The sequence below is a fragment of the Dipodomys ordii genome, unplaced genomic scaffold (assembly GCF_000151885.1).
Source record: "Dipodomys ordii isolate 6190 unplaced genomic scaffold, Dord_2.0 Scaffold67, whole genome shotgun sequence".
Taxonomy (NCBI): Eukaryota; Metazoa; Chordata; class Mammalia; order Rodentia; family Heteromyidae; genus Dipodomys; species Dipodomys ordii.
Window position 1 is genome coordinate 8,374,833 of NW_012267283.1, and position 25,141 is coordinate 8,399,973.

At 40.3% G+C, this 25,141-nt stretch overlaps 1 protein-coding gene across 1 annotated transcript; it reads right to left on the reverse strand.

Annotated features, from left to right (window-relative positions):
* Positions 1–346: 346 nt before the first annotated feature.
* On the reverse strand, positions 347–23,317 carry Rnf20 (ring finger protein 20, E3 ubiquitin protein ligase). The gene is made up of 20 exons (XM_013023311.1): positions 22,892–23,317; positions 22,048–22,198; positions 15,750–15,917; positions 15,488–15,635; positions 15,155–15,337; positions 14,137–14,255; positions 12,571–12,717; positions 12,326–12,403; positions 12,032–12,151; positions 11,399–11,578; positions 11,119–11,254; positions 10,693–10,814; positions 10,202–10,572; positions 8,982–9,099; positions 8,022–8,171; positions 5,185–5,397; positions 3,741–3,866; positions 3,427–3,567; positions 2,733–2,834; positions 347–2,507 (listed from the first exon to the last, which is right to left on the reverse strand). Exons 2-20 carry the CDS (start codon positions 22,174–22,176, stop codon positions 2,331–2,333), a joined length of 2,928 nt encoding a protein of 975 aa, XP_012878765.1. The 5' UTR covers positions 22,177–22,198; positions 22,892–23,317; the 3' UTR covers positions 347–2,330.
* Positions 23,318–25,141: the final 1,824 nt, after the last annotated feature.

Consider the following 25,141-nt stretch of genomic DNA (forward strand, 5'->3'; position numbering starts at 1 on the left):
ATCAATAACCACCACCATTCCAGCAGATCTAGATGATCATCTCTTTATTATCTTTACAGCATCAAATCATATCTACCCCTCCTCATTATTTTCTAAGCACAGCATTCTTGTCCTTGAAAAACAAGAATGCTTGTGGAAATAAACATAAAATAAGAAAATCAATCCAATGGAAAGTCACGAAGAATACTATATGTAGCAGAAATAGCAGAAATGTAATTAAGATAAATGCCTTCAAATATGCCTGATTTGGGTCAAAACCATTACCAGATTTTCAAAGGAACAATAAAAGCAAAGGCAGACACAGAGAGAGAGGGGGAGAAGGAGTTTCTATAAGATCTAAAATGTGTTTTACTTTAATTGAGTAGCCTTCCAGTATTTACCCTTTAAAATTTCTATGAATCTAGAGCTATGATTCAAACCATTGAGTCTCCAAATTCTTTTAAGGGTCTGAGAAAAAAATATAAATAATATTCATATGACAAAATTTGATATGCAATTTGGGGGCATTCCTGAAGCCCATTCACTGACCTTTTTGGTAGGGAACATGGACTATTCAAATAATTACCACCATTTTTGGACGTCATCTGCAAATGATTTTGAGAGCTCACCTTATGTTGCCTGATTCCTTACATCCTCAGAGAAGCTTGTCCTAAAACCCATTTCCCATGGGATTAGTGCTTTCCCCACAACAATCAATGAGCCACACGGTCCCCTGGCACCGGACAGCTGGCTTTCTTAGACAATTGTCATTAACAGCTAATGTCACAAAACATCTGTTCCCCAAATATTCTTAACAATTATGCTCACACTTGCCTTCATGAGAGTGAACAGCAAGGGGACAAGGCCCTATTATTGAATGCAAATGCATTGTAATAGGAACAAGGCCTAATCCCACCACTGTTGGGCAGAATGATCCATAGAACTTGACCTCTCTTGATGACCTCGCACAATCCCCAAACAGATTCCTTTCTTAAAGGGTATCACATGATCTTATAGAATTCATCTTGAATCTGCTGATTATAGCTGGGGATAGCAAAATGACATGGAATTTGCTGTTAACCATTACCTGGGACAAATACTAATCAAGAAGGATCCAATTTATATAATACCTACCAAAAAGAGATAACCTCCGGTGTGCTAGTTACTGTAAAACTAATTCAAGAACTGTCAACTCAAAGCACCAAGCAATGTTATATTCCCTGAGAAACAAATTACCATTCCTACCTCATGGTGAACTACGGAAGAGAACTGAGCAGTCAAATCAACTGATATCTTTTACACATAGTATCTCCTCAGCACAGACTCAATAAAACTGAAAGAAAACTTCAAGTAATGAAAATACTAAATTTAAATAATACAACCAGCTTCATAATCTTTGATTCGAGAATTCATTAACAGCATGTGTAAAATTAACTGTCTCAAAAAAATAAACCACAAACAAAAGCAAACTGAATCCTGCTTTAATTGACACTTATGGAGTATAAAGTCTTACTGAAATATTAAGAGAATCTTTTGGAAAACAGGGATCTTAATAACCCTTGTGGAGAAGAGAATGACAAAGTCAGAGCTCACCAAGGCCTTTCTGTTTCAAATTCTCAGAGTATTCCAGGCATATTCAGTGTATATCTCATTTTTTTCCAATTCTGATTTCATTAAAAGACAACGGGGGCTTTATTATTTTAAATTATCTCAGCCTCAAGAAATTTAAAGACTAAGTAGCTGAATATTTAAAACTTAAATAACTTTAACAAAACAGCCATTTGACTGTAAAAGCTACTTTGCTAGTAAACAGGAAATAAGTTGAACTCTCCTGGATATAACTTCATTAAGGCTTCAAACCATCCAGGAAAGAGTAGCACAATTATGTCATATTATAATCTAAGTTTAGAAAAAGTATACTATCCAAATTAATAAAAGTCTGGGCCCATAGATAGCTTATTTCCAAAAGGTCCTTCCCCCAAAAGACCATGTTTCCACTCTTTGTTCCCTTTTCCATGTCAAAAATACCAACATTTCTTCTTCAGGAAGAATGGACAATCCAAGATTGTAGAAGGGGCCTAAAGAAGAAAATGCTGAAAGATCCTAAAGCAGAAAAAAAAAAAAAATAGCTGGTAGGGAAGACAAGTATGAGTTGTTTCTAATTCATTCTAAAACTCAAGACTTACATTTACCAGTCTTTTTCCCTAAAGTCATCTAGCTATTGGAGAGAAGAGCATGGACATAAAGTCTGTGGAGGAAAAGGAATTGACAAACTGCCAAGGAGAGAAGAGGTAGAGGTTTGGTGGTTAATGAACAAGTGCTTGTCCAGACAGTTTCTCTTCTTAATGCAATCAACCAATGTAGATGCGATGGAAATCATTGGCACCAAAAGCTGCATTACACTTGGGACATTTGCGCTGGCGAGTGTCATAGCGCGTCTTCACACACTCAAAGCAGAAAACATGAAAACACTTGGTAAGTACAGCATCCTTTTTACGCATATTGCAGCACGGGCAGGTCAGACGGGCCTAAAACAGGAAGAAGCAACCATAAAGGTTATAGGCCAAATGGACAGCTCATGAAAACCAACAAAACCACAAGCGCTAGGAAAAGAGTATCATTTCCACCCACTAAAATAAACCATTCTCTGGCTACTTTTAGATAGAGTTCAATGTTTACTCTCCCAGTCTGTCAGTAGACAATTTCAGGCCTAACAAGCAACACAAAGAAAGCAATAAGACAGGCTTTCTGACCTTGTAATCCTTAATCTCCTCCATTAGAATCTCATCACATTTGGGTACGTTGTCTGGCTTCTTTGTGGTTTCCAGCTTCCTTCGAAGTCTAGAGATGTCCTCCTATGGCAGCATAGCAGACCTGTTAGACATCCTCCCCCAGACCTGCCATTTGAGAAATCATCCCTCTAACTTGGAGTCTCTCATGGAAAGACCCTTCTGTCCTTCATGTCCAATTATCTTTAGGAACATAGAGAATTGCAAATGACAGGATGTTTTCAGAACAGGCAATCATGATCATATCCTCAAATCAGAAGTATAGCAGTTAATTCAGTCTTGTGAATATAGGGGACAGGCCACTTCATCCTGTGGTGACTAGTTTTAAGGTCACTGGGATTAAAATAATGTACTGATTTATGGACAGGGTTAGAAAGGCATCGTGATAGGACAAAAAGGGCCTTTTAGGAGTTACTTGAAACCTAATGTTGTTATGTTGCTAATTTAATGTCAAAAATACTAATTTAATGTCAAAAAATATTTATGTAATGCCAACTAGGCAGCAGGCACCATGACAGGCTATGGGGATGTGGCACTGAAGAGAACTTGGCCTCTTGCCACCAGGAATATCCAGTCCAGTAGTTTATAACATGCATTACTGATCACCAGGGTCACTTTAGACTGCTGGTGAAACGTAAAACAAGACAATTGCTCTCACCTGGGCTCGTTTGAAATTGAACATATCCTTCTCTTTGGTGACACTATTCTCTACAATCTCATCCTGAAAATCATGAAGCTTCTTCTGAGCCAACTCTAATTGTGCTTTCAAATCATCAGCAAGCTGGGCTGCTTCCATTGCCTACATGGGATGTACAAATAACGTCATCCATCACCCTTTCATCAACAACAAAAATGTTAACCTAAGTTCAAGGAATAATGTGAACTTCAAAATTTCATTCGTGTTATCGTTTTTTGCTTTGTGACTCCTTTGAGACTAATCAACATTTTAGATTACTGAGTAATCCATCATACCTTGCGCTTGTTCATCTCCAAGGCTTGGGTCCTAAGACCCAGCTCCTTCTCCCCTGTGCCGATGTTGCTCTGCAGCAGGTGCTCTTTCTCTTCCAACTTTCTTACTACCTGTAACTGCGCATCCACCTTTGTAGGAAGAAATCAGATTTTAAAACAAATAGGAAGACAAAATAAAATTGGCTATGTTTTGTTAATTCACACACACATATACACACACACAAATATACAATGCTAGAAAATCTCAACAATTATTACTGATTTTATCCATAAACCCTTCAAAATACTGCAAGACTGATTATTAAAGGCTTTGCTTATCACATAAACTATTGATAGGGATTTAAAGAGTCTGGGAAACCACTGAGAAGATTCTTTTCCAAATTTGCCAGGAACAGAGGAGATTACACATACAGATATTTATCTTCTACAGCTGTGCTAACCCTCACACTCTGGCAACTCCTTCTAAGGCATGCAAATTCTGGCTCAAAGTCCAAGTGTTTCTCTTTCAGAATGGCTAGAGGAACAAGTGGTCTTTTCCTTAAAAATGAATGCACAAAGTTAATATTAAATGGTAAAACATGGAAAGCACACACCTTCTAACCCCTCACCTAAGATTCTCATCCCAACATCCAAAGGCAACCAGGTAGCTGCTTTTAGTTTCCCTGCAGCTTTCCAGAAATTTTAAGAATGAACTCCCTTCACACACACTCATCACACTCATTTTAATGCAAGAGGAATAATAAATCATTTGATATATTTTAGACATTTTTGGGGGGGGAGGGGGTCCGGTTGTGGGGCCTGAACTCTGGGTCTGGGCGCTGTCCCTCAGCTCTTCAGCTCAAGGCTAGCACTCTACCACTTGAGCCACAGCGCCACTTCCAGCTTCTTTTATTTTTGCTAACGTGGTGCCGGGGAATCAAACCCAAGGCCTCAGGCATGCAAGGCAAGCGCTCTACCACTGAGCCACCTTCTCAGCCCTAGACATTTTTTTTCTACAACAGCAAATCTATTTTTTTTTCCCCAGACTTGAGGCTTGAATTCTGGGCCTGGGGGCTGGCAGTCCCTGAGCTCATTTTGTTCAAGGCTAGTACTCTACTACTTGAGTCACAGTGTCCCTTCTGGCTTTTTCTGTGATTTAATTGGAAATAAAAGTCTCACATACTTTCCTGCACAGGCTAGCTTTGAACTAGCCTCCCCAGTAGCTAGGATTACAAGCGTGAACCATAGATACCTGACTCCAAATGTGCTTTTAACAACTACATGGTATTCCTTTGCAAAAATGAGTAATCATTTACTAGAATCCTGATAATAGATATTTAGTTGCAGGGGCTTTTTTCCTATCACACACAAAAAAGAAAAAAAGCCACAATGATTACCCTGGCAGTTATCTTAATGTAGAGAACACTCTATTCCAAAAGACTTGCAAAGCTCTACTCATGATAATTACCTGAGTCTTTAGAGTTAAAACCTGGTCTGCAAGCTCCTCCTTCTCTTCTTTAAGCAACTTATGGATCTGATTGGATTTGATTCGTTCTGACATGAGCTTGAAATTGGCATCATCCTTCTCCCGCAACTGCTGCATCAGGCGAATATTTTGCTCCTGCATGTCTTCAAAAGCCTGGCCAGTGACATCCATCTCGGAGAGGAGAGCTTCTTCCTCCTAAAATGAGGAATTCTATTAGCAGAATCTTTTAACTCCAAAGAATGAGCATAGGAAACTAAACCATTCCATTGCTCATTTAGTAAATTAATTCAAGGATTAACAAAAACTAGTTCAAGCATTGGGTCACTGGGTTCTCTGAGAATATAGAAGTCCTACTACCTGACATCAGCTGTTCTGATAATCCTCAGCTGATCTGTACTTTTAACATAGCAATCTGATCAGTAGCAGTTGGTTAACAGTATTTCTAGCATAATGTCTCACATTTTCTCATATTTATCCACAATTATACTGAAGTTAACTTAAGCTTTCCAGAAGTTGCAAATATCATAAGTTTCCTAACAATCTAGCAAATGGTATCTAATAATAGCTTTAATTACATTTATCACATTACAAGTAAGATGCATTATCTATATATTCAAGAATGATCTGAGTTATTTTCTGTGAACTTTCCATATATTTATCTACATTTTTACTGGATTTGGGGCTTATCCATTTCCAGTTTAGTTTAAATTTACTAGAAATATAAACCCATAATAAAAGTAATTTTTTCCTTTTTATCATGTAATCTGTCAGTTTTGCAGTTATTTTTGCTGTGTAGAAGCTATCTTCTTTTTTTAAAAAAGCAACTTAAAATCCATCTTCCTTTTATACTTTACTTTTATTAATAGAAAGGTCTTTTCCAGTTCAGATTTTGAACTCAGGCCTTAAGCTTACTGGGCAAGTACTTTACTTCTGAGCCATACCTCTAGGCCTTTTTTGGTGCTGCTTATTTTGCAAATAGGGCTTTTGTCTCTCCTTGGCATATATCTGGGCCGAGATCTCCTATTTTAGGTTTCCCATTATAGCTAGGATAACAGGTGTGCTGCGCTACCACGCCCAGCTCTCCATTTGAGAAGGAGTCTTTTTGTGCCCCAGTTGGCCAGTCTAGAACCATGATCCCCAATCCTCACCTTCCAAGCTGCTAGTATTACAAGCATGAGGCATTGACACCCAGTGGACTTCTCTTTTTAGCATCATGCCTCTGATCATTTGGAAATCATTCTGGTATAATGTTCAAGTGTGTATCCTACTTCTGCTCCCCTTTTTAAAATTTGTCCCATCACATTCAGCAGTCTTGTTTCACCACTGCTTTAAAAATCACATCCTTAATGAATATCAAACACCGATTGTATTTGAGGCTATTTCCAGTTGTTTGACTCAGTACTAATAGTCTGCCCAATAGTCTCAAGCTTTTTCATCTACTGGAATTTTGTTTTAATGTCTACAGAAGATCCCACTGCTGTTCTTTTCTAGTGATTCTTTATCACTCTTGTTTACTTTACCTTATGTATTTTAACATTAGTTTGTTTACAATCAAAAAACAAATAGTACTTTTATTGGAGGAATCATAGTAAATTTACATATACATTTTGAAGCTACTGATTAAAAGCCAGGCATGATGGTGCACGCCTGTAAGTCCAATACAACCAGTCTGAGCTAAATAGTAAGACACTTGTCTTTTTTTAAAAAAGTGAAAAAAGTCCTTTATAAGTTATCATGAGTCTTTCTGTGTACTCACTCCTTCAAAGACCTATGACAGTACAACTTCCAAACAAATATTTTAAGAATGAAAGAAAAGTAGCAAATCACCATATTTAAGAAAAAATTAAACCAGGCACTGGTGGCTTGTGCCTATAATCCTAGTAACCCAAAAAGCAGACATTGGAAGGATTACAATTCTATTGAGAGGATTACATTTTTTTGTCTGAAGCTTGGGCAAAAAGTACATGAGATCTCATTTCAACCAATAGCTGGACACAGTGCCTATTACTTCAGATACAGTAGGAAACATAAATAGGATAACCACAATCAAGGCTGGCTAGGCAAAAGTGATATCCTACCTCAAAAATAAGCAGAGAAAAAATGACTGGAGGTATGGTTCAAAGGTAAAGTGCTGCCTACCAAGCATGAAGTCCTAAGTACCTGAAGTCCCCAGTTCCAAAAAAAAAAAAAAAATTGAACAGCTAAAATTCTCCTTTTAACTCTAGGGATGTACAGATGATCTAATCAAAGTTCTCTCTTTCAAAATAAATAATGACAGTTACCCTTAAAGTTGCTTCCTGAGAAACAGTGAAGTGTTCCTAACATTGAACAAGTATGGACAGTTCTAACCATTCCTGCTATCTTTACGTTTTTTATTTAGTTTTATTTATTTTGAGACGGATCCTGCTATGTAGATCAGTCTGGCCTCAAACTTATGATCCTCCCACCTATGTTTCCCAAGTGAAGGGATTGCAATATCTGTCAGGAAAATTCACTGGGACTAGAAACTAAAGACATATTCATTATAAGAAGGAAAACAGTCTCTGCAGTTTTATGATCCAGTACTATTTATAACTTATGTGAGAAGCAGTATTTGTATAAAATCCTTTATCTTTTTCTTATGAGTTGTATGCTAGCAGAGAAAGAACAGATTCTCAATAAGCAATGTCTGAACAACTGGCTATCCAAATATATAAACAATGGAAAGGTCTAAGATTTTAATTTAAAAAGAAAAGTGGGAGTCTAGGGGAGGAGCAAACTTAACTGTCACTTCCATACTTGTTATGTAACATTTAGTTAAAGAGACAAAGTCTGCCCACCTGCTTGGCCATGGCCAGCTTCTTCTGCAGGTATTCTATCTGCTCCTCCACAGCCCGGATCTTCCTCAAGGCATCTTCATCAGCCATTTTCTTATTCTCTTTCTTTTCCTTATCCTCAAGTTCCTTCAGTCTTTGCCTTAGATCCTCCAACTATTGGTGGAAAAGAATCACATTAGAATAAAAATTACAATAAATTTTCAAAAATCAATTAATATGAGCCTGGCTCCTGTGGCACATAAACCTATAATCCTAGCTATTCAGGATGTTGTCATCTGAGGATCAAGGTTCAAAGCCAGCCTGAGCAGAAAATCCATGAGACTCTCATCTCCAATTAACCAATAAAAAGCACAAAGTGGAGATATGGCTCAACAGGTACAGTGCCAGCCAACAGCAGAAAAGCTGAGCAGAAAGTCCCAGCACCAGCACGCACATATGCACGCATGCACACACACAAATCAATACTGTGCAGAGAGGAAGAGAGGACCTTAAGCTCAAAATAATATTTACAGAAATTATGGATCAAGCTAAATATTACAATAATTACAGATGATACAGTACACATTTCAACACTGTTTTTAACATCACTCTATTCCTAGTTCTCATGCTTCTATAATCAAAGTTCTGTACCTATTCCCTTTTCTTTAGAATAGGTTTCAGCTTTTCTTGCCCTCAGAAAAGTTGAAAGTTTTTAAGTGTAAAACATTCCTCCTAAAAAGCATCAGAGAACGAGAACCACTATAGCAATGATTTATGACTAAAAAGTTTTTAAAATCCTATACTCAGTAATTTTGATGCTTTAGTACTTTGTGGAGAATCTTAACATTTATACATAGCCTTCAAGAAGGATAGAAAATGTTACTAGATGTTAACACTTATTTTAAAGGACTGTATCTTTGAGCAGTATGCAGTTAAACCTCACAAGGTTTAACCTCACAAGTAACGGCAGACTAGACAGATTACCTCTGCCTTAGACTTCTTTTCAGCTGCCATCAGCTGCACTTTGTCTCTCTGCTCCTTTGGTGCCGAGCGGTACATATCTAGCAGTAGTTTCATCTCCTTCTGGCTCTCTTGTGCCTTCCTATGAATGAGTAGCAGAGAGAGGAAGTGTGAAATGAGAAAACAAAAGGCATCAAACAAGGGAAACTGTTCACTGCACAGACTATTTTAAATTTTTTAAAAATATTCTGTTATAAAGATAAAATTCTTCACCGTCAATAGACTTCTCAAATGTATTTGGAGATTACAGAAAAGTAAGCTAAGTGAAATCATCTCTAACAGTGTATTATTACACAGGTATATTTCTACAGTCCTACTCATAGAAAATGAGATTTAGTAGGTATACAGAGAAATATTTAAACAATGCCAATGATTCTGATTCCACACCTCAATTTCTCAAAGAGATCAAGAAGGACAAAGAGAGGTGGATTTGAAAGTTTACAATACACTGCTAATCCTAGACCTGACAGCTGAATAACTCATGATCAGCTGAAGAGTAATGCTTCACCTGCTACTACATTATTAAACCTCTTAAAACATTTGAGCTCAAATATTTTAGCCAGTGTTCTCTTATAAATCCAAACATCAAGAATCAACTATGAAAAATGGGGAGTCAAAGTAACCAGTATTATTAGAGAAATCATTGTTCTAAAAAGAAAGGCAACGCATGAGGTAACAACAAAGGTATTTGTTTGAATTTCTACAGGACTAATGCTCCTGAGTAATCTTAATATGATCTGGCATACTTACAAACTAGTCAACTGTCAAGCGATTGGATCAGATCCTGTTCAAGTTACACTGACACACACTCCACTTAGTATACTTTAACATATAACTAATACCAGCAATTTGCCCAGATCCAATAAAGGACAGTAGTTAATTTCCCATGATTTTCAGTAAATACAATGTACCTTCTGTTAATTTGAATTCCCAGAGAATAAGGGCACAGACATGAACTTTTTGAAAACTACTCAACTAGACAACATACATGAAGGCTAACCATTTGGCTAAGTTTTGACTAAATATCTGATCGGGTAGAAACTACATTAATCGTACATTTATACAATTGATATTGAACTATTATAATGATCAGATGAGCCAGCCCACCAACTATTTTATTTCATTCATGATGCCTAAATTTTAAGTTTCAAGTCAGAAACAATCACTCAAAACAATGCTCTTACTTGAGTTCAATCTTCAGTTGTTTGATAATTTCTGCTTCCTTTTTCCTGATATCATCATGTTTCCCTTTCTCTTTATCCTTAGCAGAATCTCTCTCTTTTTCTGACTCTTTTAGTTTCTGCTTCTCTCGTTCTCTTTCCTTTTCCTTCTCTCGTTCTCTTTCTCTCTCCCTTTCTTTCTCCCGCCTTTCTCGTTCCCGCTCCTCTTCATCCCGTTTGGACTTAATTTCACTGACATCTTCCTGAGATGCCTTCAGTGTTGATGACTGGCTGGACACATCCTCAGAGTCTTGTTTCAGCTCTGTAGGTTCATCCTTAGGGTCCTCAGTACTAGACTGAGACTGCAGAAGGGCACTGCCACTGCGCAGACGTGTCTAGGAGAAAGAAAGAAGGAAAGATGGATATCACTTTGGAGAACTGCACTGCTTCCCTCACTTAAAAACAGTTTCACAGACTTAAAAACAAATGATGCTTGTTCTACTGCTCCTGATTACCTTGTTTAGGTCTGACTGAGCTTCTCTCAGTTTTCGCTTATACCTTAGGACTTCCCCTTTCAGCTGGTGATTGTGATTCTGGAGGCTACTGATGAGGTGGCGCATCTCCCGATTTATAGGACCTTAAATACAGCAATAGAAATGTTAAAAAGGAACAGGGCAAAGACAAAAAGAGAGAAGGTACAAAACACATGAGGAACTTTGGAAAATCAGGGGGAGTTACCAGAAGAAATATTCTTCTCAGAAGATGAGCATTTAAAAGTGGTCAACTTGATCTAAAAAACAAACACCTGGGCTGTGGGCCAAAATGAATTACAAGACTCTATTTATGGGACTTTGAGCCTTATGATAAGTCCTGGGAATCATGTTGCACCATGGAGGGAAAGCATTTACAGCAAACTGCAGGGTGGATGAGGATAATTATACCTGCTTGTTCATTGGCAGCAAGAGTCTGCTCAAATTCTATCCTCAGCATTTCATACTCTTTGCGCACCTGAGCCAACGTATCTTCTAGCTGGATCACTTCAGTTCTCAGCTTCTTATGAAGACTAACCTCATCTCGCTACAAAGAGAAAGGGGAACCCATAAAATATTCTTGTCAAAATGCAGAAATATCATCATATTCTATCTGAAATACAAGAACACACAGGGACACACAGATACATGCATGCCAACAACAACAACAGAATCAAAGTAAAGCTATTACCTCAATGAGCTCAACCTGGCGCTGGTGGGTTCCCCGTGTGCCATGAAGTAGGGTCCGAGCCTCATCCAGGTGTGCTTTCAACTGAAGACTCTCATTGTACAGAACAGAAAACTGTGATTGCATGCAGCGGTACTCTGGAGTTTCTTTAACCACTTCTTCCACTGCACTCCGTAATTCCACCTTAGGAAGGCCCAAAGTAAAAGCCAAATTGGAAGCAAAATCTAGACATACAGTAAATAAAATCTTGAACACACAATGTCCTGCATACTTGAAACAATAATTGCAAAGATTATCACACTTACATAACCTCCCCCACACCATTCCTCTATGTAAAATCTACCTCCAATTAAGACTTCCCAGAACTAATTTTTAAGTATTTCATAGTTTCAACCAAGGGCCAAAGATACTAAAAGGACAGCTAAGAGAGACCTCTGTCACTAATTTCTCTTTATTAAGAATCACAGAGAAAACACTTCGGACACAATAGCACAAAAAGCTATGTTTGTCCTAAGCAACTGTCTGCTTTAACTGCTCAAACACTACCTGATTAACTTAGGTTGTTTTTGAAGTTCATACATTCTTATTCCTATTTATTTACCTATGAACAAATTAAGAAAGACAGGTGTCTCCTACCTTTAACTTCTCATTCTGGGTAGTGACCTCCTCAAAGTCTTGCCGGAGTTTCTCCAACTCACAGTGACGGTTCTGAGCCAACTCTTTGTTCTCCTCAAGCTCTGCATTCATTTCCTCAAACTAGAAGGGAAGAAACAGCAAATGAGAAGAAAGAAAAAATCCTTAAATCATTCCAATTTCTAAGTTTCCCATATTCACTGGATACTCTTCTAGTAAACCCCACATTATCACTGGTGAATCAATACAAGCCTGACATCAGTCAAACATCTGTCCTGAGTGAGTCCCTAACTTTACCTTCCGGGCATTGATAGTGATTGTGCCACCATAGAGACTGCTCCCTGCTCCATACACCTTATATCCTTTAGAATTCACCTACAAAGAAGACAAAGATTCTTCAGTGAGAGACCTCAGGATTTAGTCTGATGATGTACTTTCAAAGGATCAGTTTTTAACCATAATACCACTTTGCAAGTGGACCTTCTCTGTAAAGATTTCTTAACATGATTTTAGTCTCCAGGCTATAACGAAACAGCACTGACCCGTTCTAGGACTTCCGCTAAGTGTCGGTTGAGTCGCTGTTCCCTCTTTCGAATTTTGTCAATATCCCACTGCAGATCATCAATCAGGGACTCCAGGACAGACACTCGTGACTCAGCTGTCTCCACTTTACTTTGCAGCTTGGAGAACTACATCCCATAACAAAATAAGACTCAGTTAAAAAAGGAATGCCTTATTTCACTTGCTCAAGTTACAAAGCCCACAAAATTAACCCTTGTTTGTGTGTTAGATTATTCAACATGAGTGTAAAATAAAAACAACAGATTCAGTTCAGCATTTTTTTTTTGGTAGGTTGTGGGGCTTAAACTCTGGGCCTGGATGCTGTTCCTCAGCTCTTCAGCTCCTGGCTAGCGTTCTACCATTTGAGCCACAGGGCCACTTCCAGTTTTCTGGGGTTTATTGGAGGTAAGAGTCTCATGGATTTTCCTGCCCAGGCTGGCTTTGATCCTCAGATCTCAGCCTCCTTAGAAGCTAGGATTACAAATGTGAGTCACCAGTGTCCAGTGATTTCAATACTTTTAAGTCAGTTATATTTACGAAAACTATAGAAGTATTAATTGTGCTCTGAACTCAGAGCCTTAAGCCCTCACTTGGCTTTTTTGCTCAAGGCTGGTACGCTACCAATTGAAGCACACCTCCACTTCCAGCTTTTTGCTTGTTAACTGGAGATAAGAATCTCACAGGCTTTTCTGCCAAGGCTAGCTAGTTTTGACACACAATCCTCAGATCTTAGCACCATGAATAGTCTGGATGAGCCACCAGGATCCAGTGATACTAAAAAAATTTTCTACTTCTGAAAAGTACCATTTCCGTAGATCGACCACCCATTTCATTGGAAAAATCACTATTTAAAAGAATAACCTTCAGAGCTGGGAAGTTGGCTCAGTGGTAGAGCGCTTGCCTTGCATGCCTGAGGCCCTGGGTTCGATTCCTCAGCAACACATAAGCAAAAAGAAAAAAAGCCAGAAGTGGTGCTGTGGCTCAAGTGGTAGAGCACTAGCCTTGAGATGAAGAGATGAGGGACAGCGCCCAGGCCCAGAGTTCAGGCCCCATGACCGGACCCAAAAAAAATAAATAAAAAATTTTTAAAAAAAGAATAACCTTCATGTCACAGAACATTTTAGAAAATAAAAAGATAATTATCTTTTCTCCCTACTTTCTTACCCAGAACAATGTAGAATTAGGTATTCTAAAGACACTTGGTTATCCTCTTTATTTAGAAACTATAAACCAGCCAGTGCTATTTAGTATTTTTAATTACAAAACTGTTCACGTCAACCTAAATAAATGTTTGGTTTGCAAACATGTCCTCTAAATCCTCTGACAGTCCTCCCATCAAGAGGCAGGAACTAGGGAAAAGAATTGTGGTACACTCCTGTGATCCAAGCTACGTGAGAGTAGGAAATGAAAGGAGTTAGGTCTGAGACCAGCCTAGCCAAGCATCCAGGGATATCCATCTTACCAGTCCATTGAAGCACTCAGAATCAATCTGAGTCAATGTCTGCCAGGGCCATTCGAATACCCATCCCTCTATTCTGGCCAAGTACCTCCTGAGACATGGTGCGGTGCTTCTCCTGGAGCAAGTCTGTCAGTTCCTGCAGCCTCATGTTCTCTTGCGCAAGGAAGGAGTTCAACTCTTGCACTGCTTCTTCCACTATCAGGTTATCTGAGGAAGAAGAACTGCATTTTAATTTAGTATCTATCATGCCAGCTCTTAAAACCATGCATCCCATCACTGACATCCTACCTCTCTTCATTTTCCTCAGAACATCAAGCTACTTCTATTACCCCCTGAGACAGACAAAATACCCAGAGACTAGGCACTAGGTATGGAACCTTTGCTATGGGCACTCTTGAAGCTCAAAAAACAAAACATACACCACCACTTACAAAAGAAGTAGGTAAGTCTACAATTTATTACATCAAGCTCATATGTTTAAAATTAAGTCACAATCTCTATAGTTCTAATATAAATGTCACTAAAAAAAAAAAAAAGGATAGGGAACAACATACATCACCTCTTTCATATCACAAACTGTCTCCATTTGTAGAAGGAATATAAAATATGTTGGTGGCGTGGTATATTTCCATGGTTTTCTGCCCACCAGATTTTATTGGCTTTTGTATATATGTATATGTGTGTGCTGATCCTTGGGCTTGGGCCTGGGTGTTGTCCTTGAACTCTATTGCTCAAGGCTAGCACTGTGCCACTTGAGCCAGAGTTAAACTTCCAATCTTTGGTGGTTAACTGGAGAAAAGAGTCTCAAGGGACTTTGGCCCAAGCTGACTTGAACTGCAATCCTCAGATCTCAGCCTCCTGAGGAGCTAGAATTACAGGTGGGAGCCACTAGTGCCCAGCTTACTTGTGGAACTTTTAAAATAGGCAATTCTGTGAAATCCACTTACATAATAATAATCTCCATGGGTAATGCCTAAAAGTTCTTCTCTTCTTAGTGTTGGAGATTGAATTCAAGACCTTGTATGTGCTACATTCTACTACTGATCCCCAATCTCCAAAAAGATGGGTTTTAAGTCTTTCCCCACTGCTTCCAGTCTTTGTCTCACCTCCACTGTTTAGCTTCCGGGACAAAAGCTCCACTTTTTCTTGTAACTTATCATACACATTCACAATCTGGGACACAGCTCGGCGGGAGGACTCCACACGCTCCTGCAGCTGAGACTCCATCTCTTCACTGGAACTGCTGGCCAAAGTAGCAAGGAAAGAGAAAGCTGGTTCTTGCCCTTCCCCTGAAGAAATACAGAGAAAACCTCAAAATTATACACCTAGAAATACCAAAACATACTTTTTTTTCCCTTTAAAGGGAGAGCTTCAAAGCAGAGCTTAATTCCTGAAAACCAGATTAACATGCAGTGTCAGAATCCCTCACAAACACTTACCTCTCTCTCGGTCATCTTTGCGTTCCTGATTGCTGTCAGAGTCAGGCTCTGGTTCTGGCACAACCAGAGCTTTCCTTTCTGTGAGTAGGTCTCCCAAGCCCTGTTCCAGATCGTAACGTTTAAGAATGATACGGATGTTTTCATCAAACTGGAGGATATACAATTGTTGGAAAAAAAAAAAAAAGACATGACTTTAGAAAGGAGAAGAATACTAAGAACTAAAATGCCCAGACAAACCTTAGTGAATAAACAAGTTGACCACCTGACTCCAGTACCGGTTAACAATCAACAGGGAGGCATCGTCGGTGGCCTGCCGTCGTTCCAGCTTTTCGATGTGTTCACGAAGTTCATCTTCAATGGCCTGCCGTTGGTCCAGCATTTCCGCTAGCTTGCGATTTTTGGTTTGCAATGTTCGAATGTCTAACTCCTCCTGCCCCCAGAAATCAGTATTATTAGTCTCCACAAGAAACTAGACAAATTAGCTGCAAAACTGAACAAGGCCACATTAATTCACAGTATCTCCTATCAACAAAGCAGTTTATTTAAAAGGAAATCATACAACCAATAATTACATCAAAGGATAGCTAAGGGTGTCACTCAAGTGATAGAGGGCTTGCTTGAACAAGCTTAAGACTTTGGATAAATACCACCAAAAAGAAAAACATGTTTTCAAAAATAAAGAAATGGGTACATAGTGATGTGAGGAAAGCATGACACATGAACATACTCAAGCTTCCCTAATCACATGAATACATATGTGTAGACAAACCATCCAATCCTCTAGTATCTATCTATGCTTCTGGTATTTCAACACTAAATGACTATCCACTGCTTCAGCCATGAATTCATAAGTCACACTGTAGACCTTACCTGGAATTCAGCTCTCCATTAAGTTCCAATTTCACAGTCTAATAAATAAAATCTTTCCAGGTATTTCATTTCCTTACATCATTGTGGCAGTCCTTTCACATCATTTAGAGCTCTAGAATTTTGAATTCTCTCATTTTCCCTCTTTATTTCACTATCTTCCATAGTCTCATCATGTACTATATAGTACATTTCTTCAAACATGTTAGTCTCTTCAATTCTCTGCCCTTCATCTTTTTGTCCTGAACAAACTTCAACTGAATTCATCTATACATTTGGCTGTTCCCTTCCTGTACCAGTATGCTAAGATTTCTTCTTTTTTTTGGGGGGGTGGGGGTGAGGAGGGTGGTCCGGTAGTGGGGCCTGAACTCTGGGCCTGGACACTGTCCCTCAGCTCTTCAGCTCAAGGCTAGAGCTCTACCCCTTGAACCACAGTGCCACTTCCAGCTTTTTTTTTTTTTTTTTTTGCTTATGTGATGTTGAGGAACAGAACCCAGGGCTTCAGCATGCAAGGCAAACGCTCTACCACTGAGCCACCTCCCAGACCCTATGCTAAGATTTCTATATCAAAAAGGTCATTAAGCTGGCCATCAGGGGTGATCTGAAGATCACAGTTCAAAGCCAGCCCAGGTAGGAAAGTCTATGTTATCTCCCACTAATCATCAAAAAGCCAGAACTAGAACTGTGGCTCACATGGTAAAGCACTAGCCTTAGGCTGAAAAAGCTCAGGGACAGCACCCAGACCCTGAGTTTAAATTCTTAAATTGAACAGATCTTATAATTTATCCAGAAATATTTAACAAATGAGCTCTCATTCTCTATCAAAGCAATTTCAAACTTTACCAAGCCTTGCCTTCTCTTACCTCACACTAAACAAATGGCCCTGCTTCCTACTTTAACAAACACAAATGATCAGATGGGAGTCTTTACAATTCCTCACCTCTCTCACCTTCTATACATGACACATGAACACTTTTTTTTTTTTTTTTTGGTTCCGGTTGTGGGGCCTGAACTCTGGGCCTGGGCACTGTCCCTCAGCTCTTCAGCTCAAGGCTAGCGCTCTACCACTTGAGCCACAGCGCCACTTCCGGCTTTTTATTTTTTCCTTATGTGGTGCTGAGGAATCGAACCCAGGGCCTCAGGCATGCAAGGCAAGCGCTCTACCACTGAGCCACCTTCCCAGCCCACATGAACGCATTCTTAAAACCTCAACTTCTGCTCAGAATCCTTTGTTTCTGAAAAACATCATTCCTCAGAAAGTCAGTAGCCTTAACTCCTGACTATATCCTTTCCTAGGACAAGCTGGAGAGGACCTGGGGGATGAAATATTACAGGCAAGCAGACAACATGTGAAAAAGGCTTACATTCTCACTTTATCTCAGAATGAGTGAATAAATATTTTAAACAACTGTTTAATAGAGCACCAAGTTCTTATCGTACTTTTATTTTCTTTATTACAATTGGTCGTTACCCCATTAATAAGCTAATGCATTTTAATAAAATAATAAGTAATATACATCGTCTCTTCTCTGGACATTGCCTGCCTCTCCTGCTCTACCTGGAACCTACATGGTAACACTTCCCCTGCAGGCTCCTCCAGTGGCAGCTGTTTCTCTCACACTGCCTTCAAAGCCCTCGTGGGTAGACAGTTTCTTTTGCCACTTCAAAGCCATTATCTCACCTGCTCCCTAAAAAACTCCTAGCCTTGCACAGGATATCACTAGTCTTAAACCATCTGTCATCCTTTTTGCTGACTTATTTATGTCAGAAAAAAAGTCCAGTTTATTTCACCACATTGCTCCAAGATTTAGACTTAACTTACCATCACTTGCTAAGATACCTCTTTTAAAATTCATGATTACAATATCCACTTGAATGATTGTTCTCCATCTTAAATCAAATCACTGACCTCTCCATCAATGATTATTCTCCTATTTCTGTCATTAGCTAATAGTTATTCTCAGTGATTACTTTGCTCTTCCAACAAGCCCTCTAAAAGCTCATTCTCCACAATGACCACTATTTTTCCAGCTTACTCTCTGCAGTTTCCTCCCTCCAACAATTCTTCAGCCTCTCCAAAATCTACAACTTATTGGTCCCATACCTTTCCCTGTCTTTCATTCTGCTCACATCCTCAGGACACTTTTATCAAGCTTAAATTCTGTGAACAACCATTATAATCAAACCTTCTTATAAAAACTTCTTCCTTGCTTCTTCTTCATACTTCTCCAATCCTGTAACATCCAACCCTCTACATACTTCAAACCTACATCCATGCAACTGAATGTGACTAGAAAATACAAACACCATACTAACTAGTTTCCCTTTACACTCATGCTCACAAATTCAAGTGGGCCTTCAGTGCAGGCCATCAACCCTACTACGTATCTTTAGTCTAGCCTCTCTTCAAGATAACTACTTCATACCTACTCCTGCCTCTTCAAACCTCCAAAACTTCCTCCCCATCCTCATTCTCAGATGAGTCTTTTTATTTCACTGGAAAAAAAAATAGAAGCAATCAGAAGAAAACACTCATACCTACCTCCCACAGCCACAGCTCACAGCCACAGCTCCAAACCTACCTACACCAGAACCTACTCCCTCTACCTTCCTTCCTGTTCTACTCCTGGTTAAGACCAACTCCACAGCCAGGCACCAGTGGCTCCCACCTGTAATCCTAGCTACTCAGGAGGCTGAGATCTGAGGATCACATTTCACAGCCAGCCCGGGCAGTAAAGTCCGTAAGACTCTTATCTACAATAAACCACTAGGAAACCAGAAGTGGTGCTGTGGCTCAAGCCACAGAGTGCTGGCCTTGAACTGAAGAGTGCAGGAACAGTGCCCAGGCCCAGAGTCCAAGCCCATGACCAAAAAAAAAAAAAGACCAACTCCACCACTGTACAGCCTTATGGCTTACCTTATTAGTTCCTCTCATCTACTCAAGGACATCATTGTCTCCTCTTTCTACTGTATCACTGTATTTTCTCTATCAAATCATTTCAATCAACAGATAAAAATAATGAAATATCTCAAAAAAATCTCTCTGGCTACTGCCTCATCTTCTTTGTTGTACTTAGCAGCAATAATCCTCTAACATGTTGTCTCTACCCTCTGTTCCTTAATTCCTCTCCTGTCACAGTCTCTTAAACTCACTGCAATCAGGCTTGTACTACTACATCAACACAGATCTGGTTGTTCTCCAAGAGACTAAATGTAGCATCAGTCTCCCCTTAACTCACCTGCACCACCTGATCAAAACACAAAATTTCAAAGTTAAAATACTTCTTCATTCAGCTTCTGGAAGCCCTCTTTCTTATTCTCCTACCTCATGGGTCTCTGCCCATCCCTTCCTCTTAAGTTTTTCCTTTAATTAGTCCCTTCTCATCTCCACATCCCAGAACTCTGCCCTCAGAACTTTATCTATGTTTATTATTTAAGGGAGAGTCTTAGTCTCACCGATTTAAATATCACCTACACAATGCTGCTCTCAAATGTACAGCTTTAGACCAGACAACTCTCCAGAATCCAGGTTATTAGATACAACTACCATGCTAATTGGAATCTTGAAGTTTAAAAAACTAACTCAAGATTCAATCTCCACAGTGCACTTAAAAATCTACTCTTAATTTCTAGTTCAGTAAAAGAAAATGTCATTATTTCCAAAATCCTTTGGTGATCCTCCCTTCTCATATGTTCTATCTAATCCATGAGCAAATCCTGTCATAGCTACCTCCACATTTTTTTCAGGCTACTCTGACTACTGTGAAGGCCTCTGAACCAAATATTTTAGTGACAAGCCTGCCTGCCAAATTTCAGCACAGCTGTGGTGAATAGCGCCAGTCTGTGTTCTCCTTCATACTTTGGAATCTCACTTAACCTGTTTCCAAAAATCAGCTGACTTATTATAGCAACTTCAAAATGCACAGTTGGAGTTACTGCCTTCAAGAGAACCTACAGCTGGCTGGAACTACTGGAAACGTTTGGAAAGATGACGCTGTGGAGGAGAGAAAGATAACAGAACAATTTTGCTAACTGGACTCAGTATAACCATTGCTTTTCTACAGTCTACTCTCAAAACATAGGTCAGAGCATGTTCCTCACCCACAAGACTTGTTGGATAAAGTCCAGGCTAGGATTGGTGTTGATCTTCCCTCACAGCACGTGTTTATCTTTCTCCACCAATAGCACAGTCTACTTCCTTGTCAGTGCCACCCTACTGACTGATGTCTATGAGGCGTCTTCAGCATAAAGCACAGTACCCAGCAAGCAAAATGCTCAAAAAGTACTACTCAACTGCTTTTGCGGTGAGCAACATGAGGCTAAAATGAAAGCAACTCCTGGTGACACCATGGAGTTCCACAAGCCCAGACAGTTCAGCAAGGGGAGGGCCGCAACAGCGTGCTAGGAATGTCCTAAGAATGTCAGTCTCTCTGAACCTCAGCCTCAACATAAGTAATATAAATGGAAAACAGTTAACATCACATTCCCATGGCCAAGGTGCAAAATATGGAATCCTCATCTAGATAAAAACCTATAAGCTTCTGATGTTTCAAAGATATACATCACTTGTACGTTTGGTATATACACTCTAATGGAACTGTTACTTCCATAAGAGTAAAGATGATGTCAGCTTTATTTACTTCTATGTTATCTAGCCACTATTTATTAATAGCTAACTTTTATGAGTACAAGATGCCAAAGTCAGTCTTTTAACCCTTAACAAGAACTACCATTTTTATCTTCACACTAACCCAGTGTGACACTATATACAATGTACTATAAATTCATTTCACAGACAAGGAAATACACAGAAAGGATAAGACAGTGACATAAAGCTAGGGAGAGAGGAAGCAGACATTAAACGTCAAGCAGTTTGGTCTCAGATTGATATTCTTCACAACACTTTCAAGCACCTCTGAAATATGTCTCTTAAAACCTGGCACCAATTTTTTCAGTGAATAAAAAATGAATACAGAAGACCCTGTTATCCATGAGTATATGGTTGCTAAGCAATGAGCACTGAGGAAAAATCAAGAACTCTCAGGATGCACAGAGTTAAGAACAGTACTGTGGATACTTTATTCCACAGCATCAACCAAAGCCCACCAAAGACATGCCACTTTTCAGCAAATCTAATGCTTTATCACTTAAATTAAGCACACTAAGTTTTTCCTTTGGGGGCCCCATTGGCTTTGAGGGAGGCATATTTTCACAAAAACAAGGACAAGGAAACAGTTAACCACAAGAGTTAAACACAACTGACATTAACATGGAACTGACTGAGAGCTTCTCCCCAATCAACAGAGACACATAATGCCCATGTGGGAACTAGATTTTTTTTTTAATTTTTGAAATTTCTTGTGATTATTTATTGACCACCCTAGGCCAAAACTGCATACACCCAACCTGCAAATGAGTCAGACTTGCTATAGTTGTATTTCCACTGCTAAGTAATAGCCAATGCGGTGTCAAGCACCAGACTTTCAAAATCACATAAACACAACATGAAAACAAAGATCAAACATCAATCTACCTCTCTTTCACAAGTGACTAGGACACCTATGAACTACTTCACCTATCTCCCACTTCTTTTCAAATGGCTTTCCCTTATTCTAGAAGGCTTCAATAAGTTTACTTTCAGGTTATAAATGACAGCAGAAAAGTACACTTTCATAGCTCTGTTTTCCTCATACCGTTGAAGACACACCCCCTAGTTTAATGGTTTCCACTGTGGTCCCTGAATCTTCAACAGCTGTCTTCTTCTCTGGAGGCACTGATGTGCCTGGCTCTCCAGCTGCTCGTTTATTTCCAATCCCTGACATCTTGATGACAGTGGTTTTCCTGGAGGCAAAAAAACAAAATAAAAATAAAATCCATCACTAAGGCATGCAAAGAGAGCAACAATAGATACAAAAGCTAGCAATTTTTCTGGCCAGCCCTTTCATCTAGATCCATTCATTCCAAACCAAGCAACACCATCCCCAAATTCCTCTTAAGAAAGAAAAAAAAAATCTAAATTGTGGATTCATATCAAAACTGAATTGTCACAACCTAAACTGTGGGTTAAGATCAAAACCGAATTGTCACCCACTATAGATTTCTAAGTAAGGTGAGACACTGGTGAGATCATAGACGATGAATAAATTTCAAGAACCTCACTTCCTGAAATGCCAAAAAAAAAAAATCAGAAAAGTACAGCTTGATTACGAGAGAAGTCCATTCTAAAGTGTGTGGAGGACTCGAGAGCTGGAAGAGATCTGAGAAACGCCTAAGTCGTGAGCACTGAACAAGTCGGTTATCATCTCGGCGCCAATCAACGGATGGCATAATTACAAAAGGAACTTGGGGGGGGGGGAGCCAAACATAAACTCGGCACTCACAAGCACCAGCTTCTCGCCACTTTACAAATCCTCTCCCCATCACATGGCTTTCTGCAGCCCGAGGGGGCCGTTAGCCTCAGGGGGTGCGGGTTCCCAGAGGGAGTCGTGTGGCCTTCAGAGAGGGGGTTCGCCCGGGGGCCTTCTCAGCGTTTCCTCACCTGCACGGCACGGGAGCTCAAGGAGGCGGAACGGAAGGATGCTAGAGCACTTCTGCTACAGGAGGAAGCTGCCCGGCCATCACCGAGAGACCACGGGCCACTCTGCGTCCACTGGCCGGCTCCGGGGGGTGGCAGTCGGGGACCGCGGTCTGGGTCGGATCCCGCTGGGAAAAGAGACACACACGCCCCGGGCTGACGGGAGCCGAAGACCCCGGCCGCGGCGTCTCCGGGGCCCGGATGGAGGCCCCGGGTCCGCAGAGGGTGGAGGCTGCCCGGGATACACCACAGCCTGCTCCTCACGTCAGTTGTTCTCGTGAGCCGGGGTCTAACCCGCGTTCTTCCCACCCGCGCCGCGGGGAGCCCAACTCTAAGCCGGTCTTTCACCTAAGGCCCGCCCGCGCAGGCCAGGCCTGCCATCCCTCACCTCTGACCCGCCGCAAAGAGGGACCTAGCTTCCGGGAGGCGGGGCGAAGGACAGGAAGAAGGGAAAAGAGGAAGGAAGTCGCTTCAACCCTACCGGGTGAACTGAGATCCAGCCGGGAGGAAGTGACGTAAGGTGAGGGCGCCGAGCGAGCTAAGGATGTGCCCAGTCTCCGGCCACACTGGGGCGGGAGAGGGGCGGCGGGTGGTGAGTGAACATCTCTTTGCTAAGACCACCGAGAGTAACCGGGTCTCGCTGCGGCCGGACTGCGAGCCCTTGCCTTGATAAGTTAAAAAGAAAACACAGCCGCCTGACTTGGATTAGTGCGAGTATTGACATCAAGCGTTCCGTTGGGCTACCTGCTCTGGGCTTCCGATTGGCGGGAGGGCCTGTCCATCTCGGGGCCCCAAGCCTGTCGCGGAGACTGACACCTGGAGGAAATGCCCGCCCCCTTCTTGCTGGAGTCTGGAGAAAACCCATGAAATCCATGGGTTTAGGTGTTGGGGGCTGCTTTTTAAGGGAACTGTGTTTAGTGCTGCCTCCACGTTACACCCATCTGGGGAGTGATAAGTCCCTCTAGGGCGGGGCCTGGACAAAAAGGCTTTCGAAACAGGCCTAATCCCAGCACAGAAATAGGGGCACAAAGGGTGAACTAACAGAGCAGTGATACTGGACACTACTTTGGAAATGAACTATCCAACTTGGGAGGAGGAGGGGGCGTCGGGAGGAGGAAAAAATGGGAGAAAATGAGGGAGGGGGTGACACTGTTCAAATAAATGTACTCATTAACTGACTTAGGTAGCTGTCACCCCTCCGTACATCACCTTTACAATTTAAAAACAAGTGAAAAAATAGAAAAGCCTTTATCCCATCTTATTTTCACCCTTCAGATTACAGCCTGCAAACAAGATTGACAGCTACATCTCCGCTGCTTTAGAAGTAGACAAGAAATTGACCAAGAAAAGATAAGTCATGCAAGTCAATGAGTAGTGAGTCTCTACACAATATTATCTCTATATTAAGCTAATTAAGCATGAACTTTCAAAACAAGTTAGTCATTTCCAAGTCAGTTAAACTAAATGTCTGGATTTTAATGATAGGAAGGTTATTGAACTAACTTGTGAGTAAAAGAATGTATGCTGCCCCAAATGATAGACAACTAACTAATGTCATCAGATAAGAGCCCAGAAATAAAGGAATGATGGGCTGTGCCTAAGGAAAGAAAAAGAAGGTATATTTGATAGGTACCTGCTAGTTCTTAGCTGTGTGTGCAAAAGATGAACAACAGAAGACAAAAGTTGTGTGGTAATGCATGGAACCAGAACACTTTACCTAGTCCAGGTAAAAAATTAATTGGCTCTTAAATGAAACCCAAATTCCTTCCATTTGGTGAAGCAGAAGACTGAGAACTATTTGATGTCCACTTGTTGAAAAATCTATCGTTAGTATAGGACAATAACATTCATTTTCTGATCTCCATCCTTGAGTTGCTTTACCCTTGGCAAGCCCTGTACCCACTGGATGGCAAGCGGAGTCATTCTTCCAGCCTCATGTTTGTAAACTAGATGTTCACAGGTTGTATTTTGCCAACAGACCTTCTGTGTTTAACTTTGGACAGTACTGGACACTCCATATGGTTAAAAACAGTAACTTGATCACTAGCATTTCAAATTAGGATATTGTAAATTAAAAATCCAAGCTAATTAACTTTTCTCAAAAATGTTGACAATCTAGCATGATTGAAGCTATGTGCTTGCATGGTCATATTACTTAGACAAGAGTAGCCACTTCCTTTTTCATCCATTGATCATCTTATTTCCAGGTACCA

What these genes read in the sequence shown, in the direction of transcription:
- Rnf20 (XM_013023311.1), bottom strand. Translation starts at nt 22,176, where the DNA reads ATGTCAGGGATTGGAAATAAACGAGCAGCTGGAGAGCCAGGCACATCA. An exon ending in GCCAGGTTGAGCTCATTGAG is followed by an intron (nt 11,255 to 11,398) that starts GTAATAGCTTTA and finishes TTCTCTTTGTAG; the next exon opens with CGAGATGAGGTTAGTCTTCA. An exon ending in TGGAGATGAACAAGCGCAAG is followed by an intron (nt 3,568 to 3,740) that starts GTATGATGGATT and finishes CATCCCATGTAG; the next exon opens with GCAATGGAAGCAGCCCAGCT.